Source organism: Eubalaena glacialis, chromosome 13 (assembly GCF_028564815.1).
Source record: "Eubalaena glacialis isolate mEubGla1 chromosome 13, mEubGla1.1.hap2.+ XY, whole genome shotgun sequence".
NCBI classification, from domain to species: Eukaryota; Metazoa; Chordata; class Mammalia; order Artiodactyla; family Balaenidae; genus Eubalaena; species Eubalaena glacialis.
The window spans coordinates 1,482,509-1,506,809 of NC_083728.1; the positions used below are offsets into that span (position 1 = coordinate 1,482,509).

A 24,301-nucleotide genomic window follows, 5' to 3' on the forward strand; every position below is an offset into this window, starting at 1 on the left:
CCACGAGTCTGTGGCCAAACAGGGGCCAGCGCCCCGTCCCCTCACCCTGGTCAGGGTGGTCAACGGCCTTCCAGGCTTCCGGCTGACCGCCCACCACCTCCCTTCCCGCCCCTCCAGCCCCGGCGTGGCATCCTCCGTGATGGCTGGGCTGGCTTCACTTGCGGAAGCCAGCTGGTAAAATTAGTGTGACTGTAAGACACCACGACCTGTGGGAGAGAAAACCTCATGGGACAGGGCCCGCGGCCGAGTCTGCGGAGAGCGGGAGCCATGACCGGAGGAGGAGACGTCCCTCCGGCCTCTCCGGTGACTAAGCTTACGTGCAGCCCAAACACGCAGAGCGCCTCGGGGTCCCGGCAGCCAGGCGCATCCCCGGCTCCAGAGGCGCGTCGGGGTCTCAGCCTCGTGCTGCAGTGAGCCTGCTGCTGCATGGGCATCTGACGTGGAGAAAACGCAGCCGCTCAGAAAGGTTCACGCGGGCAAGATCTGCTCATCTTCAGTCGTTACTCCGCTTGGTCAGAGCTGGGGGTAAACGAGCCCGGCAGACTTCCTTCTGTGCCACGGTCGGATGTGACCGTGAACCTGGCCTTCCAGCTGGGAGACTTCCAAACCGCAGACAACCCGAGCCCCATGTTCCTATTTAACTCCCCCCTCCATCCCCACAACGGGAAACACCTCCATGCTGTCAGCACAGGGTTATCGTGATCAGTGACCCCAGACCACCCCTCCCCCCTCCCCCCCCCCCCCCCACCGCTGGGGCTGGGCCAGTCTGCTCACCACGGAGCCGTGGCCGGCGTCCCGCAAAGGCAAAGCCGCTCAGGACGCTCCACCCGCCCCACCGAGTCATGCCAAAGGCCCACTCGAACCCCGTGCCCGATGTCTACGCAAGTAAACCACCACAAGGAAGGGAGAGCCTCAACGGCAACTCAGTGTTAAGGCACAGCCTCCAGGACGGGCAGGCCCCGTGCCAGGACCAGCCCCTATCGAGCACCCTGGGCGAGGTGAGCACAGAGCCAAGGGCTCGGGGGCATCGCCAAGGGCCACCTGGCCGCCCCTGCGAGGCGGGAGAGGTCCCTGCCGTGGATCAGCGACGGGGGAGGGCCCTCCTTTCCTGTCCCCAACACCACCAGTGCCGACACCCCTGCGCGTGCCCGGCACGGGACCGCACTCTGCACCCCGCCCATCGCCCTCCGGCTGTGTCCAGGGTCTCGCACTGACCTTCCACAGAGGGTGCTCGGGAACCTGCCCCGCTGGACGCCAGCACGGGCACCACGGCGGCGGCCCCGGGCTTGCTGGAGCAGCCCTTCTTCTTTGAAGGTTTGGAAATTTCATACGTCACAAAAAAATTACTTAGAACGTTCCAATTCAGCTGAATGTCATGCGGTGGGCAGCCTGACTAGCTCCATCTCCTTCACAAAACTGAAACGAGGTGCCAGTGCAGAAGAGCAGACGGCAGGTTTCAGAGTGGGGATGGAGCCACAGCAAAGCACGGACGCACGGGAGCCAAAGTTCCCCCACCCTTCCAGGTCTACATACAAACGTGTGAGTGTGGCACGGAGTTCTTTGTTCTTATTAGAACGTTGTCGGCGGGGGGAGGGTGGGGGAGAGCTTTCAGACGACCACTCTGAGAAAAATGTGCAAACTTTTACTATGAAATTAAGAACAGGCAGCAAAGGCAACCTATTCTGCGTTTTTCAGAAGATGTTGTGGGCGCTGCACGCATGCGCCCCGGGAATCGCCTGGAATGACAGAATCAGAGGGGCACCAAGTGCTAGGGCGGGTGACTGCTTTACACGGGCTCTCACACGACTGCTGCCAACAGTACAACGGACCGTAAACCCGAAAGAGCAGTACGCATTTCTGAAATGGGAACATACCCGCCGTCAGGAACAACACGCTTGGTGTCCAGGGGCTGGGGACGGGCAGCCCAGCCTGCAGTCACCACACCTGACGCCTTTAATCTGGTCTTTTGTTCAGACTGAGACTTCCAACAGTCACCGGGAAAGGAGTCCTGCCCTGTTATCCGGAGGACGGCAGTGTCTTTTAACACAGAATGTGTACGATTCTCTCTGAAACTCCTGGTTCTGCCACGCTCCCCCAAACTGACAGCAGAGAGAAGTGGGAAAGTACAGACATCACACTGCTTTAGAAAAGCTGCCCTCCACACGTTTCCTCTGCATGTCTGTCTTCAGAGGGCATCTTGGCTGGACGGCAGAGCCAGCCCTGCGACCCCCAGGCTTGCTCCCGGCATCTCAGTCCACGCCAGGACCAGTCCCAACCAACAGCTGCCTTTTCTAGAAACTGGAAAACGTAATTCAAATGGCAAAATACATTCGCTCTCATTTGCTGTGCGACAATCCTTGTCCTCCGGAAGAATCCAGACTAGGGGTCATTCCTCGTGTGACCTCACAACATCAGGAACACAGAGTACCAGAATATTCTCACGTTTTATTTATTTCAAGGCACTTTCCACCAGAAAGTGTAAAAAGAAGAAATAAACTACGCTGGTAGAACATTACATTTTAACAAACGCAACAGCGAAATCCAAATGAGACGAAGCAGAAAAATCAGCATACTTAATGTTCATTATCTTGAAATGGCTTAAGGTAGTTTGCTTGCTGAAAAAAGAGGAAACAGAGAAGTCTGCAAAGCCGCCCCCTTGAAGATTTCCAGCCGTGGGGAAGGAACTAAACCCCTTAAACAAAGGTAAAGAGCTGAAGAGTAACATCTGAATTCTCCGAGTCTGGCCAGCACCCAGCTCACGTGGGTTTTAGCACTGGCTCATCAAGTCACTCACTGACTTAACTGGTGAATAAAATAGCAACACTTCTCGTAAGCATTTAACACTTCATGCACGTGACAAACCCCATTCAGGTCCTGACAGTTTATGGATGATTCTTGCCCATTACTGTACATCTCAAACCCTCTCCTTTGAAAAATATTTCAAATTGATTATATATTAATTATGCACATAAATAATCTTATATACACCAATAATAAAGGATTAGGAATATGCTGAATTACCTGGTGCTTTTAAAGAAATGTAGTTTTATGTCTACTTCCCTAATATTTTTCTTCCAGCTTCTGCTGTATTAAGTCTTAATTACCTGAAGATTAAAACCCCCTTTCTCCCTAACTTATTTTTATCCTCAAACCTCAGAGGAAACGATCATACGGAAAGGTCACACCTGAGGCTGACGACGAGAGAGGTGAAACTCATTACTTCTGGGGGTAAGGAAAGGACACCCCCTCAACCCTCACAAGGTCCAAAGGGCAGCATGAAGGGCCAGTCTAGGGCCTGAGTGGTCTATTTGCCTTTTCACCCGTGACTGAATTACACAACCCCCTGGGGAAGGAAAATCCCGCCTGAAGCTGTACCCACTGAAAACCAGTGACCCCGCAGACTCAAGTGCAGGTCGAAAGTGAGTGGTAAGTGGAGGGAAGAGCTGGTGCCACAGATGCTTCAGGACAAACACTCAGGGTGTCGGAGGCAGACCCCCGACCTCCCCGAGGACCTGCCACGCTGTGCATCCAGGCCCATGGGCTCCCCAGATTCGGCTGCTAATGGCATTTCTCTCCATCGAGCCCGGGTGCCAGCACAGCCCACCCTGCACAAGGGGTCAGACGAGGGAGAACTGAGTCTCAGCCACGTGGGCGCTCCCACCAGAGGACGCACAGGAGCCACCAGCCCCAAGAGCTCCGCGTGCTGGGGCCCCTTCCACCTCCACCTCCACCGGCCTCGCCCAGGGGCCGGCAGCTCTGCAACAATCCACAAAACCCCTTCCAGCACCTGCGCCCCGGGCCACCTGCCACAAACCCCAACACCCGAGCCTGCATCTAGGTATCACCAACCGCACTGGGTGCCGGGCAGGGGACAGATGTGAGGGCACAGAAGCAGGACAGGCACAGAAGCAGGACAGGCACAGCATCTCTCACGCTGACAGCGTGAGAGATGCTGAAGTGCAGGTGACAGAGTCCACCGTGCCATGGCACACGCCGCGGCGCAGTCACTCGTCTCTCCGGCTGTAGGTACTAGACGGTGTCACTGCCGTCACATGGGGAAGCCAGCCTCAGAAGCAAAAGGTGTGCTGGAGATGATTAAAACTTTTGAGAGACCATTTTGGTCATTCTTGAAATTAAAGAGAAACCTTTATTTTTAACATAACTGCCCAGGAGAGATGGTTCACTGATCCACTAGGAAAGAGTCTCTCACCACGTACAGCACCAAAATATATATTTAAAAAATTAAAAAACACACAGCCCGCCCCTCATATACACACGCACGCACGCACTTATCTCCCCCAAAGCCACACGACCCAGACCAAAAGGGAAAAAAATCAAACTCAGGACCTGCACACAAAAGAAGTCTTTGAATTGGGATTTACAAATTTATATAGTCTTTCCTATGAAAAAACGAAAACAAACCAAAACCAAGGGGGGCAGGAAATACTTCTACACGAAGGCCAGCCGAGACGTGGGAGGGTGAGGGCGCGCTGCCTGCCTCGACGCAAACAGAGAGCGAGACGGCCGTCAGTGCCGCCCCAATGCTCCGAGCGGGGGCCTCGGGCCGACCAGCGTCCCTAAGATGCGGCGCCTTGGGAGCCGAGACGCCCAGAGCACTGAGGTCAGGCCACGGTGCGGTCCTCGCCAGCCTTCCTCGCCAGCAGGAAGAGACGGTGTCTTTCACTGCGCGTTCTCCAGCACTTAAAAGGGCTACTTTTCCCTTTCGAAAATATTCTGGGTCAGAAAAAAAAGTAAAAGGGGGGAGGAAAGAGTTCTCTGCTGCCGTACAAATCTTCAGTCCCAGACGGTGCTCTGCCGGCCCGAGCGGTGAAATGGGGCCCCCGCCCAGACTCTACTTGGGCTCCTCGATCACGCCTTTGCTGAGGTCGGTCATTTTGGGATACTTGACTTTCTTCTGGTCCAGCTCACTCTGAGCCCAAAGGAGGAGTTTCAGTAGCTTTGCCAGCTTGGGTGTTGACTCACGATTTTCATAATCCAGGACAGCTTGGTTCACTTCACTCCACACCTAGAAAATAAAGGCAGCCAATAAAAACCACCACACACGCAGAGCGCCCGCAAAAAGGGTCCATCATAAGATGCATTTCATGCGTCTTGGAAACCAATTTTACGTGAGAAGCTGGTTACTTATTTAACAAACACGAAGCCTGTGACTGTCAGGCGCTCCAGAGGATGTAAAACACACTACTTGTCCAGAGGAGCTCGTGGTGTGGTCAGCAGATGTCACATCCGGCCTGGACGGCGGTGACAGGCCAGGAGCTGGGCACGAAGGGACTGGCAAAGAGGACAGACCAGGGTGGGGGTGGGACCGGTTCCATCCTAACGAGCCCCAGGACGACACCTGAGGTGGACCCCAAGGACACCCTCCTTCCAGGGTAGCGGAGGGTGGCGGCGAGTGAGCACTGCAGCTGGGGAGCCACCATGCCGGCGGGAACACAGAGGCTGCGACGGGGAGCGCCAAAGTGTCCGAAGCAAGTGTGGGCTTTTAATCCAAAGGTACTTGAAACACCTGTTCCTACGAGCCTCCAGCTATACAGGAAGAAGGCTCAGATAAACAAGAAAAATGGGCAAAGAGGCTTGACTGTCGTGTAATAGTCGCGACGCCCTGGGCTCCTAGTGGGACACGATGGAAGTCTAAGCCAGGGAACAGCCGATGCCCTCCCAGCAGTGTCCCGGCCAGAAGCGCTGTCCCGTTCGACACCACCCACCCGCCGCCCCGTTTCTTTGGAAATCCCGAGAACATCTGCAGAGGATGCAGACGGAAGCCCCCTTCCCGCCTGGCGCCCACCTTCTGCCTCTGCATCATGTTGAGCAGGTCTCCGAAGGGCGAGTCCTCGGGGTTGTCGAAGGCCAGCAGGGCCAGCGTGCGCTCCATCTCGGTCAGGCACTCCCGGCTCTCCTCGCCCTGCTCGGCCAGCTGGGTCTGCGCGAACTCCAGCGCCGCCTCCGTCTCCCGCTGGCGGATCAGCTCGATCAGGTGCTGTTGCTGGTCGGGGGCCAGGCAGACGGGGTGAGCGCCGGGCGCCTGGCCACCCGGCCAGTGACGCCCCCGCGGCCGCGCCTGCTTCTCACGGAAAGGGCCTCTCAGAGGACACAGTTGTCTAGCAACTCCGAGTTGTTACATTTGCATTTTTAAAGCAAGACACAGCTTCTGAGACACACAGGAGAGCAGCTAACTCTAACCCCTTCCCCACGTCAATGAAAGCAACGTTCTATTAAGGCGAATTAGCCTCGTTACTTCTGAATCCCATAAAGAACCTTAATTTGTTGAGCGTCCGCAAACCAGACTCACTTGTAGGTGGAAGTAAAGATAGCGGTTTGTGTCCAGAAGCTCCGGGTGGAGGCTATTGACCAGTGCGATGGCCTCGGGAATCTGGCCTTCCAGTATCATCTCCCGGATTTTGATTCGCTCGTCGAGCGTTTCTAGATCAACACTAGGTTCGATCCCAGATTCCATCCGAAACTTCTCTGCTGCTTCCTTAAAGCCCTCTGGAAATGAAAACCATCCTCACTGCTCGGAAGGTCAGCAAGACATCAACGCAAAGCCCTTTTATCTCTAGAAGGCCCATCCGCCTTGAATAAAAAATCTCTGATATAACTGCACTTTCTTGGGGATTTGGGTTTAATACCTTTGTGACTTACCAGTTATGCCCCGGAAACGCAGAAACGCAGACATAGTACTTCATTTCCTTCCCCCAACACCCCAAACGCTCTAACCTCCCAGCCAGGGGAGGATGGGTGCTGAGGCCCCACGTGCCGGTGTGGCCCCTGGTGGAGGGCTGCGGTCCAGGCCCAGTGCAGAGAAGCTGCTGACCTGCTCCAGGGGAAGCAAGACCCTCTCAGCCTGCAAGGCCCTGGCCACTCCCACTCTTAGTGAGTTTACAATTCTCTTCAACATCAGAGACTGATAGGAGGGGTGGTGGCCACTGGGAACTCACAGGAAGGAGACTCACTTTCTGGAAACGTGTGGGTTTTCTCACCACGTACAGAGTTACCCTTTTGCTTCCCAGTGTCAAGGAGGACTGAGTGTTAGCCGCAGAGCGTGTGCGTTTCCTTCCGTATGCCCGTCCCCCTTTCTTCTTTTGAGTTGGACACACCTTCTAGAAACAGTCCAGTATCATTTACCAGACTGGCCAGAAGAGATTAATTACTTGGGTTTTAAACGTACTTCAGCACTTTCTTAATTACGTTGATCAATTGCAAAAATGTCAAAGGCCAAGAAACAGATTTTTTCCTTAGGTCTCAGAGACCTGAAATCATGATCTCATCTCCGGAAGAGGATAGCTCTTTAAAACCGTAACTACAAGTTTATCAAAAAGAACACTGCATTTTCATGACGCCTGAACACAAGCGCACCGTGAAACTTCTGTAAGTCCCGACTATGTGCACAGAAAGGGATACGGATGCCCAAGGGGCAGCACCCTCGCCACACCCCTACCTGTGACCAAGTAGTTCATGATGAGACGGTTCATGTCTGCCCGCTGGACATGCAAGTTATTGAGCTTCTCCATCCACTCGTCCTTTGTGATTTCATCGGGTTTTTCTGTGTAACTCATTCTGATTTATTTCTACGGGGAAAAAAGGTAATATTTTAAGAATCGGTGAAGAATTCTATGACAATTGCGATCATTTCAGACATAAACACGGCGACAGAGCAGGAAGTAAGAGGAGGAGAGTGGGAAGATACTTAAAATGTGGAAAACAGCACATGCAAAGGGCGTGAGACTCAAAACACAGATTCAGGGACCAAAGAGAAGGTTGGGGTGTTAGGAAGGAGGATGAACGTGAGGAAGAGCCAAGGGTCTTAGGACCAGGAGGTCAAGAGGTCGGCCGGGGTCCGAGTAAGGCCCTACAGGACAAGGGGGATCTAGATGGACTCCCCTCTAAGCACGAAGGGCAGCCACGAGAGGTACGGGCTGAAGAATCACGTGCTGCGATGTGTGTGCTCAAGAGAAGCCCACATCACACACCCTCCAGACTGACAAAAATGAAGCGGTCTGACAACACCAAGTGTTCACAAAGACGTGGAGTTCTCCTGAACCCCTTTACCCTGCGGTCAGAACGGACCGCAAAGCAAAAACACTCGGCTTCGCTGTGCGAGGCTGCACACGTGTGCTCCTCACAGCCGGCTCTTCTACTCCTGGAGACTGAGACCCAGACCCAGACGAGCCTGTCCACAGAGACACTGCTCAGGATGGCGACAACATGGAAGCCATCCACCCGGATGTTCAGCCAACAGCAGCACCGACAGATGGTCTATGGTTCACGAGACCACGGTCCCACAGCACCAAAACCCTGGGGCACATCGGCTTCACGCTTCAGCACTGTTCAGGCTGTACAAAGACTATCTGCACATTTTACCACGTATCATACGCCATCCTCTCTGTGGTGTGGGGCAGCACCCCACAATCAGATACGATTTCTTCAGTGAAACGTATGAGGCCTCGTACCAAGTGGAACAGAAGCTACTAAACAGCCTTTGCCAGGTGAGGTTTTGCCATCTAATAGATTAAAAAGAAAACCAAAAACTTTTGGTTTTCAGAGTTACGTGGATTTTAGAACTACTGAGAAGGGGCTGTGACTGTATCCACGGAACAGGATTTACTAAAGCAGGTAAAATAAATGAATGTGACCACATGGGGGACTGAGAAACCAGATGGACGAAGAGAGCCAGTCACAGCAGAGACCCAAGTGCGGCGGTTTGTGAAGAACAAAAACAAGACAAGCTGTACAATGTTTGCTTAGCAGTAAATACATTCATACATTTCATAGCAAAACCGTTTCGCCATTGTTTTAAGTAAGGGCATGAAACATGAAACTCAGGAGGTGGTTACCACAGGAAGGGGGGCCCTGGGAGCACCAGCTGGGCCCTCGGGGTGGGTGGTGAGCCCACCACTGTCCGCGTCAGTTTTATCCTTTGTAACTGACATCGACGTCGTCGATGTTACTTTATACATAGCAAAGCTCATGCTAAACCGATTCAAACAAAAAAAAAAATTTAAAAGACAGCTCTGGTTGCCCAGCGGACGTGGGATGACCGTGGGGTGGTGAGAGCTGAGCAGGAATACCAGTGAGGAGCCACCCAAACAAGAGAGGACAGCAGCAGAAGAGCCACAGAGCACAGCCCATCAAGACTCTGTGGACAGAGCCAGTGGGCCTTGCTGCTGGACCCAGCGTGGAAGGATAAAAGAACGGAAGACTCGGGGACCATGGGGGGGTTTCAAGCTTGAGACCTTGGAGGATGGACCCACAAATGAGGAGAGGAACAGGTCTGAGGAGCCGGGCAAGTTTGGGCTACCAGACCCACAGCAGGAGAAGTCAAGCAGGCACCTGGATTACAGGTCCCGAGCTCAGCGCTGGAAACAATTAGGGAAACAGCCGCCACAAAATGACTGAAAGCCAAGAGTTCGCCAAAGATCGCCCAGGGAGAGAGTGTAGGTGGGGAAGCAAAGGGGTACAAGACAAAGTCCTCGGTCCGTGGGGGATGCCATGCCCAACTGTGATCCGCAGAGGAACACTTGTCCTAAGACACAATCAAGAGGTGCTGTCCCTCACCCAAGGGCCCATCTCTCTAAGCTACGGGCCACTGGCGTAACTCACTCAGATCAAATTCTCAGTCCTGGACGACAGAGCGACGTTTGAAAAAGTAACAACTTTGGAGAACTGTTCCATTCTATTTCGTGCAGGAAGAACTCAGCAGTTAAAAATACCACAGACATAATTCAACATCCCAATGCGGACGGCGAGGAACACTTGCTCGCAAGAGCAACGTCCGGCCTCTGCAGCTCAGCCTCTGCTCGGACGCGGTTCCGGGTGGAAACGGTTCCCGTCGCAGAGACACCTGTGCGACATGTCGAGAACTATCACCTCCTAGCAGGCGCCGCCTCGGAATGTGCAGACTCCCCTCGAAACGCGCTTCGTCAACAGCAAACACCGAGTCTCTGCGCCCGGGCTCCGCCGCCTTAGGAGAAGGGGGCATTTGGACCTGCAAACCCCGAGGGCGCCGCCTCCCCGGACAACGCGGCCCGATGACGCCTGCTTGGACCCCCAACCCCGGAAGGCCCCCCGGCGCGGTTGGCCGGTCGGCGCACCCCCGCGGCCCGGCCCGCCCCCTTCCCGGGCCGCCTCGACCCCTCCCCGGCCCCGACCCCCGCCTGGCCCTCCGCCTTCCCGCCCCGCTTCGCCGCGCTCCCGCGGGGACGCTCCGCCCGGCCGCCTGGGTCCGCCGCGGCCATCTTACCGTGAGGATCCCGCCTGCCGCGCTGCGCGGTCTCCGCGGCCGCTCGGGGTGCCGGGCCGGGCGGGGAGGGGGCGGCGGCGGCGCCGGGGAGGGGGAGGCAGAGGCGGGGGCCGCGGCGGAGGCGGAGGCGGGGAACGGGAGGGCAGACGCACCGGCGGCCGCCCCCTCAGCCACTTCCCGCGAGATCGCGAGATTGCAAGCCGACAGCCAATCAAGGGCTCTCGCGAGGGTGCGGGTCGCGGCGGCCGCCCGGAAGCGCGGGACTCCAGCTTCCGTCCTTGCGCAGAACTCCCCTCACGGCGCCCTCGCTCTACGGATTGGCGCGAGAGTCAAAAGGCGGCGGCCGCCTCTGGTTAAGATGGCCGCCGTGGAGGCGTCGTTGTGGGGGAACTTCGAGCCGGGACGGCGACATCTGGACTGAGTCGGAGGCTAAGGTCTCAGCGTCCCTCCAGTCGTTTGTGTGAGCCCGAGGGCATGGGGCGGAAAGGGGGGACAGGCGCCGGTGCTCCGCGCAGCCCAGAGGCGGGGTCCTTGCTAACCCGGTGCTCGCCTTCGCGCAGGCCCGGGAGGAGCCGCCCGAACTCGGCCGGCGGGAGCTCTCGGTTCCGACGGTTGGGGCGGGTTCCCGGGCACACGACCGCGGCGGGGAGCGCGCACCCGCTCGCTGCCGGCTGAGTCAACCCGGACGGGCCTGCCTTCGGGGAACCTCCCGGGGGCCCGGGGGCCTTTTCCGCCTGTGGTCCCTGTGGCGCGGGGCCTAGTGGTTTTTTCCGCCCGTGATCCCTGCGGTCCCAGGCCCGGCGGTCTTACCAGCCCGGTGCCGGGTGGTCTTTCCTGCCCGTGATCCCTGCGGCCCGGAGCCCAGTGGTCTTTACCGCCCGTGGTTTCTAAGCCGCGCTCGGGTTGGGCGGGGACTGCAGGCCTGTGCGACAGGGGTCCCGAGGTGCTGCGGTCGCTGCCCGGAGAACGGAGGGTCTCCCTGCGCCGCGGCCGGGACCTGGTGGTCGCGGAGACGCAGAAAGTCATTTGCGCGTTTATTTGGTTATTATTGTCCGTTTGCTGGAGAAGCGTGCAGACTCCTTCAGAGCAGGGTCTCGTTTTCCCGTTGCTGGAGAGTAAAGTTAAAAGATTTCAGAACCCTTCAGGAAGGAAATTGAGGGGCAGCCCTTTACTCCGTCGGATGAAGTCCGATGTCCTCCTGAGTTAGAATTCGGGGGTTAGTTGGTTTCCTGTGATTGCTGGGGAGTGAACTAAATAACGTGGAAGTGGTATGGGACTTCTTGCAGAAAGTAAGTGGAATTTGGCAAATAGGTTTGACAGTGACGACTAATTGTGGATATTTTCCATTAGGGTTAGTCAAATGAGCTAAATCTGCAGGTCCAAAGCTTTGACCAAATCTATTTAAAACGCAGACACAAATGCAGTATGTGTCTGTAATTACATCCTTTTCAAGTACTTAATCCTATAAACGACTTTAGATGTCAACTTTATAATGGGCGAGGGGTGCAGATTTTTAAAATTGTTTTCAAGGGTGCATGAGCAAAAATCTGGTGCCCTAAGAGGCTAGAGGGTTCTAAAGAAGGTTCATCTGCACCCTCTTTACGTCATAGGTTAATGGCCCGTCACCCCCAGAAGTGGTCCTGCACAGCCTGAATTCTGTCTAGATACTGGCTACTTTTTGAAACCCACACTTCAGGCAGGATCATCTTTGTCCCTGGCCCCCTCTTCACACCCATCGGCAGCTCCCCAGTTGCCTGTGTAGAGTGAGCACAGCTGAAAGCCTCACCACTCCTACCCTGACTCTGGACTCACCAGGGTCTCTCACCTCTGGGCTCTCAGGAGCTGGGTCTGCGTGCAACACTCCTGAGGCCAACTCCTGGGAGTGGGGACACCATCCCGACAAGCAGGATGTCGTGCCACCCCTTCGTGTTCACGTGGTCCCTAAACGATTCCTTCGTTGCCTTCAGCACACCGTTCTATGTCACTGATGCCTGTTAGTGTGTCACAGTTCACCACCACCAACACATGACCTTCATAAGAGCTGAAGCGTCTAGTATGTGGCAGGGGTTCTGTAGATACTTGTCGAGAATGTGAAGGAGTAGATGAGTGAGGGTGAGGACCTTCGCTAGAAGCAGTCTCAGCAAAAAAGGACAAAGGACGGGAAGTTAGCAGTCCCAGTGGAGTGAGAGCAGAGGAAGAAGTCGAGAATGGCGCTCGGATGTGTAGCCTGGTTGGTGGGGTCGATGGTGGCGCCAGCTGAGGAAGAGCCGGCAGGGTGAGGAGTGAGATGGGCGGAGGGAACGGGTGGTTAGGGGCCCAGGGTGGACCGTGGAACGCTGGAGGGAGCGATGAGGCTGGAAGTGCAGCTTTCTTGGTGACACCTCGTGAGAGTCCGTAAACGTATCGCTCGGAGGAAGTCCGTGGAGAGGAGCAGCGGCTGGAGTCCAGACCCGCGGAGGAGCAGGGGGGAGGGGCCAGAGCGCTGCTGCCGGGCTCTCCAGGAGCCTCGGGGCGCGGCTTCCAGCAGAGCGACTGGCGGGGCGGGGCGGGCCACTTGACATTCCCCAAAAGCTGCCCTTGTGACAGGGCAAGAAGTTCGGTGAGCCGGGGAACGAAGAAAATGTCAGATCGCGGTGAGCTGAGAGGGGGTGAGGTGTCTAACACTGAGAGGCGCCTGGGGCCCTGCAGCACGTGTGCAGAGGAGCTCGCAGGTGGACTTGGTCACGGGAAACGCTAAAGCCACGGGGTTCGATGGCTGAGGGGGAGGCAGGTGTGTCGGAGAGAACCCTGGGCTTCGGGCTTGTGCCTTTGGGTTCACAGGGCCGGGCCGCCACTGAATTGGGGACACCAGAGGAGGGCCGGGATCAGCGGGGAGCTCAGAAGTCAGGAGCTCCTTTCGCATGCGTTAGGCTTGGCGGTGCGTTTGAGGCATCTAGTGGAGAGGTTAGGGGAACAGACGAGTGGATGGTAAAGGACAGCAGCACGGCCAGGAGGGCGTGAGGCCCCGGATGGAGAGTATGCAGTGAAGAGAGAGGTGGCCTGGGCCGAGCCCTGAAGACACCCGCATGCAGCAGGGGAGCGGGGAGCAGGAAGCAGCTGGGGGTGCAGGGCCACGTTGGTCATCATCTGGGGCAGCGAGCAGGTTGACCAAGATTTCAGCCCCGTGGGGTGGTTGACTGACTTCGCGATAGGAAGGCAGGGGCCCAGAGCTTCTCTTCTCCAAGCCCTGGTGGAGAGTTTCATTCTGACAGATTAACAGTTCTCTTTTGCTCTCTTTGTAATTGGTTTTCTTTTTTTTTTTTTAATTGAGGTATAGTTGATGTACAATATTATATGTTCCAGATGTACAACGTAGTGATTCACAGATCAGCAGTTCTTTAAAGAGAGATGTTAAGGTTTATTAGTTTTAAAAGAGCAGGCAAGAGTTTTTAAAAAAAGGAAATGCGTTTTGAGAATAAAATACACAGTGCTCCTTTAATCAAATCCTGGACTGTTCAACAACCTGGGTATCAGTCATGTTTTACAGAATTGCAGTATTTTGGAGGGTGTTTCTGTCTTATTCTCATACCCTCAAAGCATAAAATCAAACCCCTACATGCTGGAGCCCTGCTTTCCAGGGGATTTGGCAAGTCAACCCTGATTGTTCAGGATGAGGTATAAGCTGATTGGTTGTTGCTGCTCGGAATCGTTACCACAAGTGGGCAGTAAACTCCAAAAACTCAGTTCCCGTAGCCTTAGCTTCACACAGTATCCTGTCTTCAGCTTCTCTGTGAAGCTGTTGGAGGGAGTAAGGAAGACTGTTGTTACTGTTTAGTTCTGCTGCATGTATTCAAGACCCTGTGAAGCACGTGTAATGGGGTCTGAGATGGTCGCCTTCCCCCTCCTTGCGGGATTGTATTTTCCTTTCTCGATTATATCACTAAATCAGAAAGCACTGGTTCGTCATAAGTTTCTTTGGATGGGTAAAGTAATATTTTAGAGTAATAGTTTTCTGGACCTTTTAACTCCTGCAGAGGTTGTAACGTAAACTGTGTCCAGCACGGTGCCACCTGAAACGCTTGGGGTGGGGTGGGGGCTGGACGGAGGGGCACAGGCAGCGTGCTCACAAGGCTACCAGTCAGGGCGCTGCTCGCAGACGTCTCTGCTGAATTTGACCCTTCCCTTCACACCTGCCTGGTTAGGGCTTTGATGCACACATCGGAGATCCATACAGACACACGCATGTGTATATAAACACCTATAACGTACACGTGTGTAGCTGTGTATCTGTATATGCTTTGAGGGGTTTTTGTTTTTGCATGAGCCCAGTTCTGATCAGATGTCTGACTTGGGAGATAGAAGCACTGAATGAAGATGAGGCATTTTTTCAATCGATATCCACGCGTTCCTTTTAAAAAACACTCACCAAATTTTGTTTTTTCTTTTTTGACTTTAAAATCCTCTTACATTTACTCTTTTAAATGTTTTTGCTTTCCATTGAACGAGAGGAACTTTGTGCGTCTGACGGACTCCCAAGATTTGCCATTTTTCTGCGTAGTTGTAAAAGGCAACGTTCTTGTCCTCCTACCTTCTGCAGACAGACTTGGGAGATCCGATTTCTCCTTGGATTTCTAAATTTCAGAAGCAGTTGGTTCAATTTGGAACTCAAAACTATTTTGGTATTGAAAGGGTAATTTATGGGTATTGATTTCATTGAAATCAGGGATACCCCAGAATAAAACCTTTTGGGTATCCTTTTGAAATTCCTAATAGCTCAAACTGTGTTACTCTTGTTGGTATTTCCTTCAAATACTCTTTTCTCACTTTCACCATTTTGTTTTTGTGACCCAGGCAAGAGCAGGAATTTATACATTTTTTTCTCTTTTAGACAAATCCAGAAAGCCACTGTTAGACCTGACTTCCAACAATCTTTCACTTTTCAAGTATTTTCTTTCAGAAAAACGAATCTCTTAAACTGTAGGCGGTACAGCTAGTTGTCGCTGTGTGCCTGCCCCTGGGGCCCCCCAGGCCAGGTGCCGGCCGAGCACTGGTGGCAGCGGCCCTGCCCTGGGCCCTCCTTGTCTCAGCGGACTGTTCGCTCCCAGCCTGGGGAGGTTCCCGCTCACCAGCTGCCCCAGGAATTAGATTCAGATCTGTGGGCTTGTTTCTCCCTTTTCCTGTTACGTACGTTGTGGTACGGCGAGCTGTGAGGGTACGTGGTGTATCTGGGCACAGTGCGGTGGTGGGTGCAGTACACCGAATGGTGTTTCCGCTTTACTCTTCAACTGCTTTTCTGTCAAAATCTGTGAAAGGCGTTGATTTTTCTGGCTTTTGCATTTGGTATGTTCCTTTAGAGACTGCTAAGAGATGAAACCAACCAGAAAGGAAATACACTTTTTATGCCTTATACTTTTTAAAATATTTCTTCTGAAGTTAACTTTATTTACTTTTTACTAAACTCGAGGGGAAAAGTAGATGTCTCAGAGTTACAGGAACCACCCTGAAAGGCAGGAGTAACAAGCGTTGTTCTGATGTCTGAGCCCTGCAGCCCATGACCCCTGGGTCAGAGGGCAGAGGGCACCTGCGGTAGCTATTCTGAAGAAACCCTGAGGGTTTTCCTCCAAACTGCTGGCCAAGGCTAGGGAGGAGGAGCTAAGCGGGGGTGGGGGGTGGGGGTGGGGTGGGGGTCCCACCTTGACTTTGCCCCCTGGCTTCTTCTCTCCTCCTTGGCATCTCTCCTCTGCCCCAGGCCTGGGTCTGAGTTTGGGTCCAGGTTCACTGGGGACCTTGCCCAGGGCCAGGAAGCGGCCCCACCCTAGACCTTGACTACCCAGCTCCTTCTCTGCCTGCCTGCTGGGAGGGCGCTGGCTTGCTCGCCTTTGAATTCCAAATGAGAGTAGCAATAAAGCTGCTTGGCTGTCACCTCGCCTGGTTTTAAATTGTTCTTGGAAAGGGCCTGGTTGCACCTTGCCTTGTCTCTCAGGGTTGCACTTGACTGCAAGGAAAGGGGTGCTCTGCTCAGGACCCTGCTTGCCAGTGGGCTTTAACTCAGGGGTGAGAAGAGGCTGAATGCCAGGAAGCAGTCTTTTAAAAGGATTGCTGACTTTTCCGGATGTGTTTTTCTGCTTTTATAAATTTCCTCCGAATTGTCCATGGGTATTGGTGGCAGGACCTGGTGTCCACACACGTTGGGGATGCACCAATCGTACTTTTTCTCAAAGACTGAAACCCCCTTGAGGCCTGGAAGCCTATTTAGCTTCCTGCTCCCTCCTGCCCTCTGAGCTACTCGTGTTGTCAGTCCCCCGAACTTTGGGATTTTTCTTTGTGTATTTGGGGTATTTAGGAAAGAATCTGAGACAACTGGAGATTCCTTTTTAATCTGTTTGTTCCTCTGGGTATAAGTTTGTTAGGAGAAGGTATTCCTTAGCTAGTAGACTTCAACTCAAAAGTATCCAAACTGCAGTTCCAGAAATGCCTTTTTCACCAGGGAAGAGCAGCTCCCGTGAGGAGTGACAGCAGGTGAACTGGAGTTACCTGAAGAGGTGGGAGAAGGGCGAGGGCCTGACTCCTCCCACAGGTGGCAGGTGCCCCTGAGCCTGGAGGCTCGTGGTCAGGGCCAGCTCCTGCTGGGAGATCAGAAAGGGAGGCGCAGTTGCAGGGCTGGTGGGGGCGCGGTTTCCTTTCCTTTGCTGCCCGAGAGCCCTCCTGAGCCCCCCAGTACTGCAGTGATACAGGCGGGGCTTCCCCTCTGGGCCTCCCTTCTGTCCACTGGGCTTTCCACCCGGAGCTTCCTCCTGTTCCACTGGCAGCCCGGTCCTCAGTGTCTTCCGTGCGTCCCAGCGCCCGCCCGAAGCTGCAAGCCAGTTAAAATCTCACCTTGTAGAAAGACATTGCTGCTGGATTTGCTTCATGTAAAGATTTTCAGCTAAAGAGGCTGGGTGGGGTTTCCCCATTCCGACTCCCATTTAGGGAGCCCTTTGCAGGGAGGCCTCCTGTGAGCTTCCCCTGCACCCCAGCATGAGTCCCCTTTTACACACAGCTTACCCGAGACCACACTGCTGGTTCAAGCCAGTTTCAACTCTGTCTGGTTTATGAACTTCTCATACACCCATCTGGAGCAAACCTAAAGACAATCAAGATGTTAAGAGTGCAGAATTCATCCTTGCAAGAGTCCATGGAAGCAGCCCTAATGGAATCACATCAACAGAAACAAGCTGTGTTGGATTCCTTTGAAGAAAACGGACAGTCTGAGAACCTGGCAGGCCGTGTGATCTTCAGAGATGTTTATTTAGAAGCACACCTGCTCCCAGGCCCCTGGTTCTCCCCCACGGAAGCACCTGGCAGTCCTCTGTAGAGTCACGGGTGGAGCTTTACTGCACACAGGGCACTTTTCTGCTTTTTGCCCAGCGGTTCCTGCTACTAAGGAATGTGGAAGGGAGCTGTAGCGGCAGCGATGGGGACAAAGGCCCTCGGCCGGGGAGTTACTGTCCTTGGGGGCCATTGTCCAGTGTCCCAAGGTAGCAGGTGTTTCCCCTCTGAAGTCCGTTTGTTGAGTATTTGGAGATGGGCAAGTGCCCTGCAGCCCTCGTGGGCAGGTGTGCCCGGTTGAGTAGGCGGGGGCGGCCCGGGCACTGAGCTCTTTGGCCCCGTGGGGAGCGGGCTCGAGTCCCAGAGAAGCTGGGAACGTAGTCTGGTGGGAAAGGAGCGATGCGCCTTGCTCCTCCATCCTCTTCCCGGCCCCTTCTGCCCCAAAGTGGGCCCGGGGTGGCCAGCCGACTGGAGCCGCGCCACCTCTGCTCCCAGCTTTGGCCCTCTGGCTCGGGAACCGCGCGGCGCAGGGCAGGGGCGGGGCCTGGGTCGGGCTCCTTCCTCCGCCAGCCGCGCGGGGGCGCTGCTCGGGGCACAGCCGGCTCCTCTACCTGCCGCGTCTCGGTGGCCGGCGTCTTCCCTCCGCTCAGAGCGCGGGCGGCCCTTCTACCCCCCGCATCTCGGTGGCGGCGTCGACCCCGCCCGCCCACTCTGAGGCGCTCGGAGGAAATGGCTGCGAAATCCTGGAGGCCTGCGGCCCGCGCAGTGAGTGGCGGCCGGGGCGCCGGGCGGAGGGTCGGCCGCTGCGAAGCCGCATAGGGACGGGTGGGGGTGGCGGCGCCCGAGCCCGGCCCGCCCGGCGCCGCAGGGCCCGCGCCCAGCCGCGCTCTGTTGAGCTGAGAAGATGGCGGCGGCCGCGGGGAGGGGGAGGGGGGGAGGACCGCGAGGGCCGTGGGCAGGAGCGGGGGGGTCGGGGGGCGCCGGGGCTGCCGGCAGGGCCCACTCCGCGGGGCCCGGCCCGGTCCGCCCGCCGCGGGCGTGTCCTCGGGTCTGGGTTACGGTGTGGACGGCCTGAGAGGTGCGCGAGCAGGACGCCGCCCGGTGACCCCCAGCGGCAGCGCAGAAGGAGGGCGATGCTTTTTCCTAGAAGTTCCTGGTCTCGCTGCTGGTGCGTGGAGGAAGTGATTCTGTTTCAAGTAACTGTGTAACGTAGGATTGAATCTCCCCTCTCCGTTTTTTGTTTTTTAACAAGTGTCTAGTTGCTCTGGACACCTTAAAGGAGATGAAGTTTCATTTTGGGTGTTTTTTTTTAAGTGTGGTTCTTTTCGCTTTTATTTCGCTTGATGGTTTTGGTTTCTAGTCGACTATTCTTGTAAAGAATAACATTACGATAGTTGTGTGATACTTGATGCTATAGGAAGCAAAAAAGGTCTTCAGAAAATCGGTTTCGCTCTTTTAAAGAGTATGTGCCTAGCCGTAAAATACGGATTTTTAGCTTTTATTGCGTGACTTGTCGATTTGATGTAGGACACAAATTTGTGTTACGTCTTATCCTCTGGTCAACCTCAGAGTAGAAAGGGGCTGCGTTCACCTTCCACCGGAGGTGTGCCCGGCCGTGCCCTTTCTGGCTCACGTCTTTGGGGCTCAGATCCCACGCCCTCATTTGCTCTCTTTTCTTTCCCCCTCGGTTGCTCCCCCGCCAGGTTGGGAAACCCTGGAGGTCAGGGCAGGTTTTCTGCTCTGAATCCAGCACTTCAGTCAGTGAGCTTAGAGTTAGCTCAGGTGCTGTTGTTCTAAGGTCCTAAGTTGAAGATACTCTTTAATTCGTGTTTTGGTTTTAGATAATATCCATATAATTTGCACATAGGTGGAATGAGATTTGAACCTCATGTACTTGGGTATTTTGCAGGAGGGAAGGGCGGATATTAAGATCTTTTCAGTGTGCTCACATAACCTCATTACCCATAGCTTGGTAAGCGGGAAGCTGAGCCTCTACTTGGCACCAACAACAGGTCACAGTGGGCATTCCACCAAGGTTGACCCTGTTCTGGGCAGTTGATGTGTGCTAATTCGTCTCAGCGAGTAGGATGCTTCTGTACCTGTTCTAATCTCCAAGAAGCCAAAGCACCTGTAAGGAGCTTGCCCAAGATCGCAGAGCTGGGTTCTAACCGGGCTGTTGGGCCAACCCCAGACAAATGTTCCATGATTTCCCTAGAGCTACGTAGTCCCTGGCTTCATGTTTCCAAGAAAGGTGCTTTAGCTGTGGATTTTTTTTTTCCAACATCTTTATTGGAGTATAGTTGCTTTACAATGGTTTGTTTCTGCTTTATAACAAAGTGAATCAGCTATACATATGCACATATCCCCATATCTTAGCCATGGATTTTAAGGAAATAAGATCTGTGACCTTTAGAACGATTCCTCGTTGTATTCAACAAATATTTATTGCATCCTGTGTGCCAAGCACCCTGGTTGTAGCGGAGACGTGTGTAATGGGGACCTGTGAGGGTCGGCAGCCACGTCCCTGGAGCCTGGGGCCCCTTTTTGGCACTTGAGGGTGGCGTGTATTGAACATAAACATCTCCACGTCTAGTCCTCTGCTTTCCCATCTTAACACGGCAGAGACGTCTCAGGTGTCGCCTGGGGAGGCCCAGCCCCAACCCTGTTGTGAAGCGTTCTGCCTAATGCATTTCCTGAGCACCTTCTGTTTCCTAGCTGCCTGTGTTCTTGCAGACTTACGTTAACAGTTTAGGAATAAGGTGTATCTTTAATTTACTTCTGATTTTCCACCGAGAATTGTTTTCTATTAGTATTCGATTAAATTCAGGCTGTTTCAGGCGAAGCGAGTTATGCTCTGATAAGAAAGGGCAGAATTAAAAGTTGGGCAGTTGGCCACTCCCCTGATTGTCTGCTGTTACCACGGTCACCATTTCTTACTGGCGAACAGTGCCCCTCACAGCATGTATGCGTGTGTGAGTGTCACAATGGCTTGTTGAGGAAATGTGTCACTGGGGCTTGGACACGGGGCGCCCAGTGCTTCAGGTGGGCCTTCGTGTGAGTGGGGTTTGTCTTCTTGGTGAGGAGGGGAGGGATTGGAGTGGGGACTTGGCTCCCGTTTTCTTTTTGAAGGTGGAGTTGTGGGTCCTGTTGTTGACACTGGAAGTCTCTCTGTGACTGACCACAGGGTGCCTTATTGGTTCGGAGCCCCTTCCCTGGCAGCCCGCGGACTGGGTCTTTTTAGTGTGTGTTTTCCAGATGTTCCAGGTCCTGATTGTTTTTTATTTCTGTTAACATGATGTGTTTTACTTTTTTTATACACGTGTTGCAAGCTACCAAGTGACTTCCGTTTGGCTCTTACGGAGCCAAGGTTGAATGTTTACAGGTCAGCTCACTGTTGTCCTTGGGTCCCTGCAGTTGGCACTGTGTCCAGTAGAGGCCTGATTTCCCATACACCTGGTGGCTTCGGGAAGTCCTTTAAGAAAAACGTTCCTTAAGCAGTCTTTTTTGCATTTCTTCTTACTTAAATGATGGCGTCAGGTACAGTGGAAACCTAATGTTACTCTCTTTAAGGCCAGCATCAAATGATGTGTGTTAATTCCATTGCAAAGGCTCTGTGATTAACAGTTAATGGACACGTACTATTTGGGAAGGAGGAGGCCTAACGGTCTACATTGAGCTCCCTTGATCTAAAGTGCCCACACTTCCTGGAGTCTCTCGCTTAGGCCTTTTTTTTTTTTTTAATAATTCCAAACTCTAATTTATCCCCCTGCCCGAGCTCACGGGCAGGGGGATAAACTTTGTTTTCTACGCCTGAGTCTATTTCTGTTTTGTAAGTAAGTTCATTTATGTCAATTTTTTTAGATTCCACATATAAGTGATATATATTTGTCTTTCTCTGATTTCATTTAGTATAATAATCTCTGGGTCCATCCATGTTGCTGCAAATGGCGTTTCATTCTTTTTTATAGCTGAGTAATATTTTGATGTATACGTTAATCACATCTTTTTTATCCATTTCATCCGTCAGTGGACATTTAGATTGCTTCCATGTCTTGGCTATTGTGAATAGTGCTGCAGTGAACATTGGGGTGCATGTATCTTTTCAAATTAGAGTTTTCTCCAGATACATGCCCAGGAGTGGGATTGCTGGATCATATGGCAACTCTAGTTTTTTAAGGAACCTCCATACTGTTCTCTTCATTTTATTTTTTGTGTAGTATAGTTGACCCTTGAACAACATGGGTTTGAACTGTCCGGGTACACTTACACAGGGACTTTTTCCAGTAGTAAATACTACGGGACTACACAATCTGCGGTATACGGAGGCCAAGTATAAGTTATACACAGGAATTGGATGGGAGTCCAAAGGTCACCTCTGATTTTGAGGGTAAGTTGTTATGTGAAGTTGAATAGGTAATTGTACACATTTTAATAAGAATTGTTATAGCCATGACTGTAAAACCTACTTAGTAGGTGTGATTATCTTGTTTGTAATTTGTAAAGCAGATGTTTCTCTCTTGAGTGTCAAAACTTAGGTGCTTTGGTTTTGTTTTTCATATGCTGATAGAGACACTCGAGGTATTTAATACACCTTTATAGCAGGAGGGTAAATGAGGTTTCCCCCCCAATGTGAAGATAGCTGTACCGTGTTTGGGTTGCAAAGATGAGTTTATAGAGAGAGAAAATTAGGACATAAAGAGATATGAAAGGATATAAAGAAAGCAGAAACCCCAGAAATGGCACCATCTGGAAGCCCAGTTACAGCTGTGGATGTGTTTGTGAACTTGGTTGGGGCAGGGCGGGGGTGGGGTGGGCAAGATGTGCTGGGAACTGTTACCTGCTGGCTTCGCTCTAGGGTGTGGGGCTCTTTCCATGGCAGGGGCTGTAGAGTTCATCATCCTTTAATTACAGTCTTAAGGAATTCCATCATATGGCTGTTCCTGGATTTTTTTCAAACTGGTCTCTGGGTGATGGACATTGGTTTGTGTCCCTTAGTTTGCTGGGAGCACCCTTATAAACGCACCTTCATTTCCCTAGTTATCCCTGGCAGGTCACAGTGAAGCAGTCCCACCTAGCCGGGTGGAACAGAGATGCTGCCTGCTCTGTGCCGAGCACAGAAGGGGCTCTTTGTAAATATTTGCAGATTCCCCTATGAGGGCCTGTTTTCCCAACTGCTCACCAGCAGACATTGTCATTTTAATAAATGACACAGGCTATTTATTATACTCTGGCACTTGACACGATGGAGTTTCACAGTTGTCCCCATTTCCCTGGGCAGCACACCTAGCTGTTAGGTTTGCAGTTGGGGTTGAAGGCAGGGACACCCTGGTGTGAAGCCTGCCTTCCGTGGTGCTGCCCCTTGAGCATCCCAGCCCCCTATCTGCTTATCAGAGGACTTACCCTACTTGTTAGTGTGCGGGTGTGGTCATGCTGTGGTCAGCGGAGGAGGACACTGGTGGCTGCCTTGGTCAGGACTGGGGATGCTGAGCCGGCACAAGGAGTGGTCCCCCTGAGATGCCCCCAGTGCCCCATGGAGACGGGGCTAGGTCAGTGCTAGCCATTGACTCTTTAGGTTTGTTAGATTGTAATTTAAATAGTATGTGTTTTTAGTAGTAAGGTGGCTTTCTTCTGCACTTCCCCCACCCAGGCAGCAGTGGCAGGAGTCGGGGAAGTTGCCTCAAGTTGAGCTCTGCACGGATCTGTAAAAATCAGTACAGAAAATCCTGTTTTTATTTAATTACTGCTTTATTTAAGCTTGGACCTTCCCCACTGCCCCCCAAAGCTAGACATTGGCCTCTTCTAATCTCAGAGAAAGAAAGGAAGATTCCAGCTCAAGTATGCAGTTTAATTCTTGACTCTTGCATTTCCAAGGTCTCCAGGCATTATTTTTGCCCCTTGGCCTGTGGCATGAGACGCAGCTGCACTCATGAAGCAGATGCTTGTGAGACAGCAGCAGGCCTTTGGGTTTTTCTCCAACCATTTTCTCTTTGGACTTAGGTGGCAGTCCTTCTGAATGCTGCAGTTTCATAATTGGTGCCTTCTCAGTCATCCGAGGAGAGGTGGGGAGGGTCTGGGAGAGCAGCCTCCTGGAGCGTCACTGTCACGGCCCTTCAGTGTCACTGGCCCATCAAGAGCAGCCCTTTGAAGTTGCCAGTAGTGTCAAGTCTGTGCTGTTGGCCATTCTCAGACTGCCCCCTTTACACCTAAAATTAACAAGGACTTCAAAGGGTTTTTGTTTACGTTGTATCTATTGATATTTCCCGTATTTGGCATTAAAAATGAGACATGTAAATTTACTTACTTAAAAATAATAACATAAATAACACTTTATGGAAACTATGTTCCAAAACAAAAACAACTTAATGAGAAAGGTAGCGTTGTCCTAGGGTTTTGCAGCTCTCCTGAACGTCTGGCTTAAGCCACAGTAGCCAGATTCTCTTGTCTCCTTCGTCCTATCTCTGTCATTTGGCTTCTGAGAAACCACCACGTCCGTGCCCTTAGTGTTGTGCAAATAGTTTGACCGGGGGGGGGGGGGGGGGGCCTCCTGAAAGGCCCCGGGGCCACACTTTGAGAATCTCTGTTGTAGGTCATGGTTAGAAATGCTCTTGTTGTTGAGAAATGGGAATTTAAAAAGACAGTTGACTCTGAACTTTAACACCTGGGGAAATGGGTTACTTTTAGGAAGATAGGCAATGCCTTTGAATTGGGGCAGGGGGCCCTCAACCACGTCCTTGCTTTTTGGGAAAAGCGTGGAAT

The 24,301-nt window shown here is 53.1% G+C and overlaps 2 protein-coding genes across 7 annotated transcripts in view; one reads left to right on the forward strand and one right to left on the reverse strand.

The window, feature by feature from the left end:
- Positions 1 to 4,360: 4,360 nt before the first annotated feature.
- Positions 4,361 to 10,445, reverse strand: GID8 (GID complex subunit 8 homolog). Of its 3 annotated transcripts, XM_061209588.1 has the most exons (6): positions 10,259 to 10,445; positions 9,886 to 9,979; positions 7,457 to 7,586; positions 6,311 to 6,507; positions 5,807 to 6,004; positions 4,361 to 5,026 (listed from the first exon to the last, which is right to left on the reverse strand). In XM_061209588.1, the coding sequence occupies exons 3-6, from the start codon at positions 7,572 to 7,574 to the stop codon at positions 4,853 to 4,855; spliced, it is 687 nt and encodes a 228-aa protein (XP_061065571.1). In that variant the 5' UTR covers positions 7,575 to 7,586; positions 9,886 to 9,979; positions 10,259 to 10,445; the 3' UTR covers positions 4,361 to 4,852. The 3 variants fall into 3 exon arrangements, with proteins under 3 accessions (XP_061065571.1, XP_061065570.1, XP_061065572.1); XM_061209587.1 differs by lacking the exon at positions 9,886 to 9,979; XM_061209589.1 differs by lacking the exons at positions 9,886 to 9,979; positions 10,259 to 10,445 and adding an exon at positions 9,619 to 9,875.
- A 133-nt stretch (positions 10,446 to 10,578) lies between these two features.
- DIDO1 (death inducer-obliterator 1) overlaps positions 10,579 to 24,301 on the forward strand; it is a 49,816-nt gene continuing 36,093 nt past the window's right edge. The window contains exon 1 of one of the 4 annotated variants that reach the window (XM_061209584.1): positions 10,579 to 10,718. The gene's annotated coding sequence lies outside the window, so the exon portion shown is untranslated. Of the gene's footprint in view, positions 10,719 to 18,230; positions 18,311 to 18,604; positions 18,714 to 24,301 lie in introns of those variants that run through there. The other 3 variants (XM_061209585.1, XM_061209583.1, XM_061209586.1) reach the window with 3 other exon arrangements.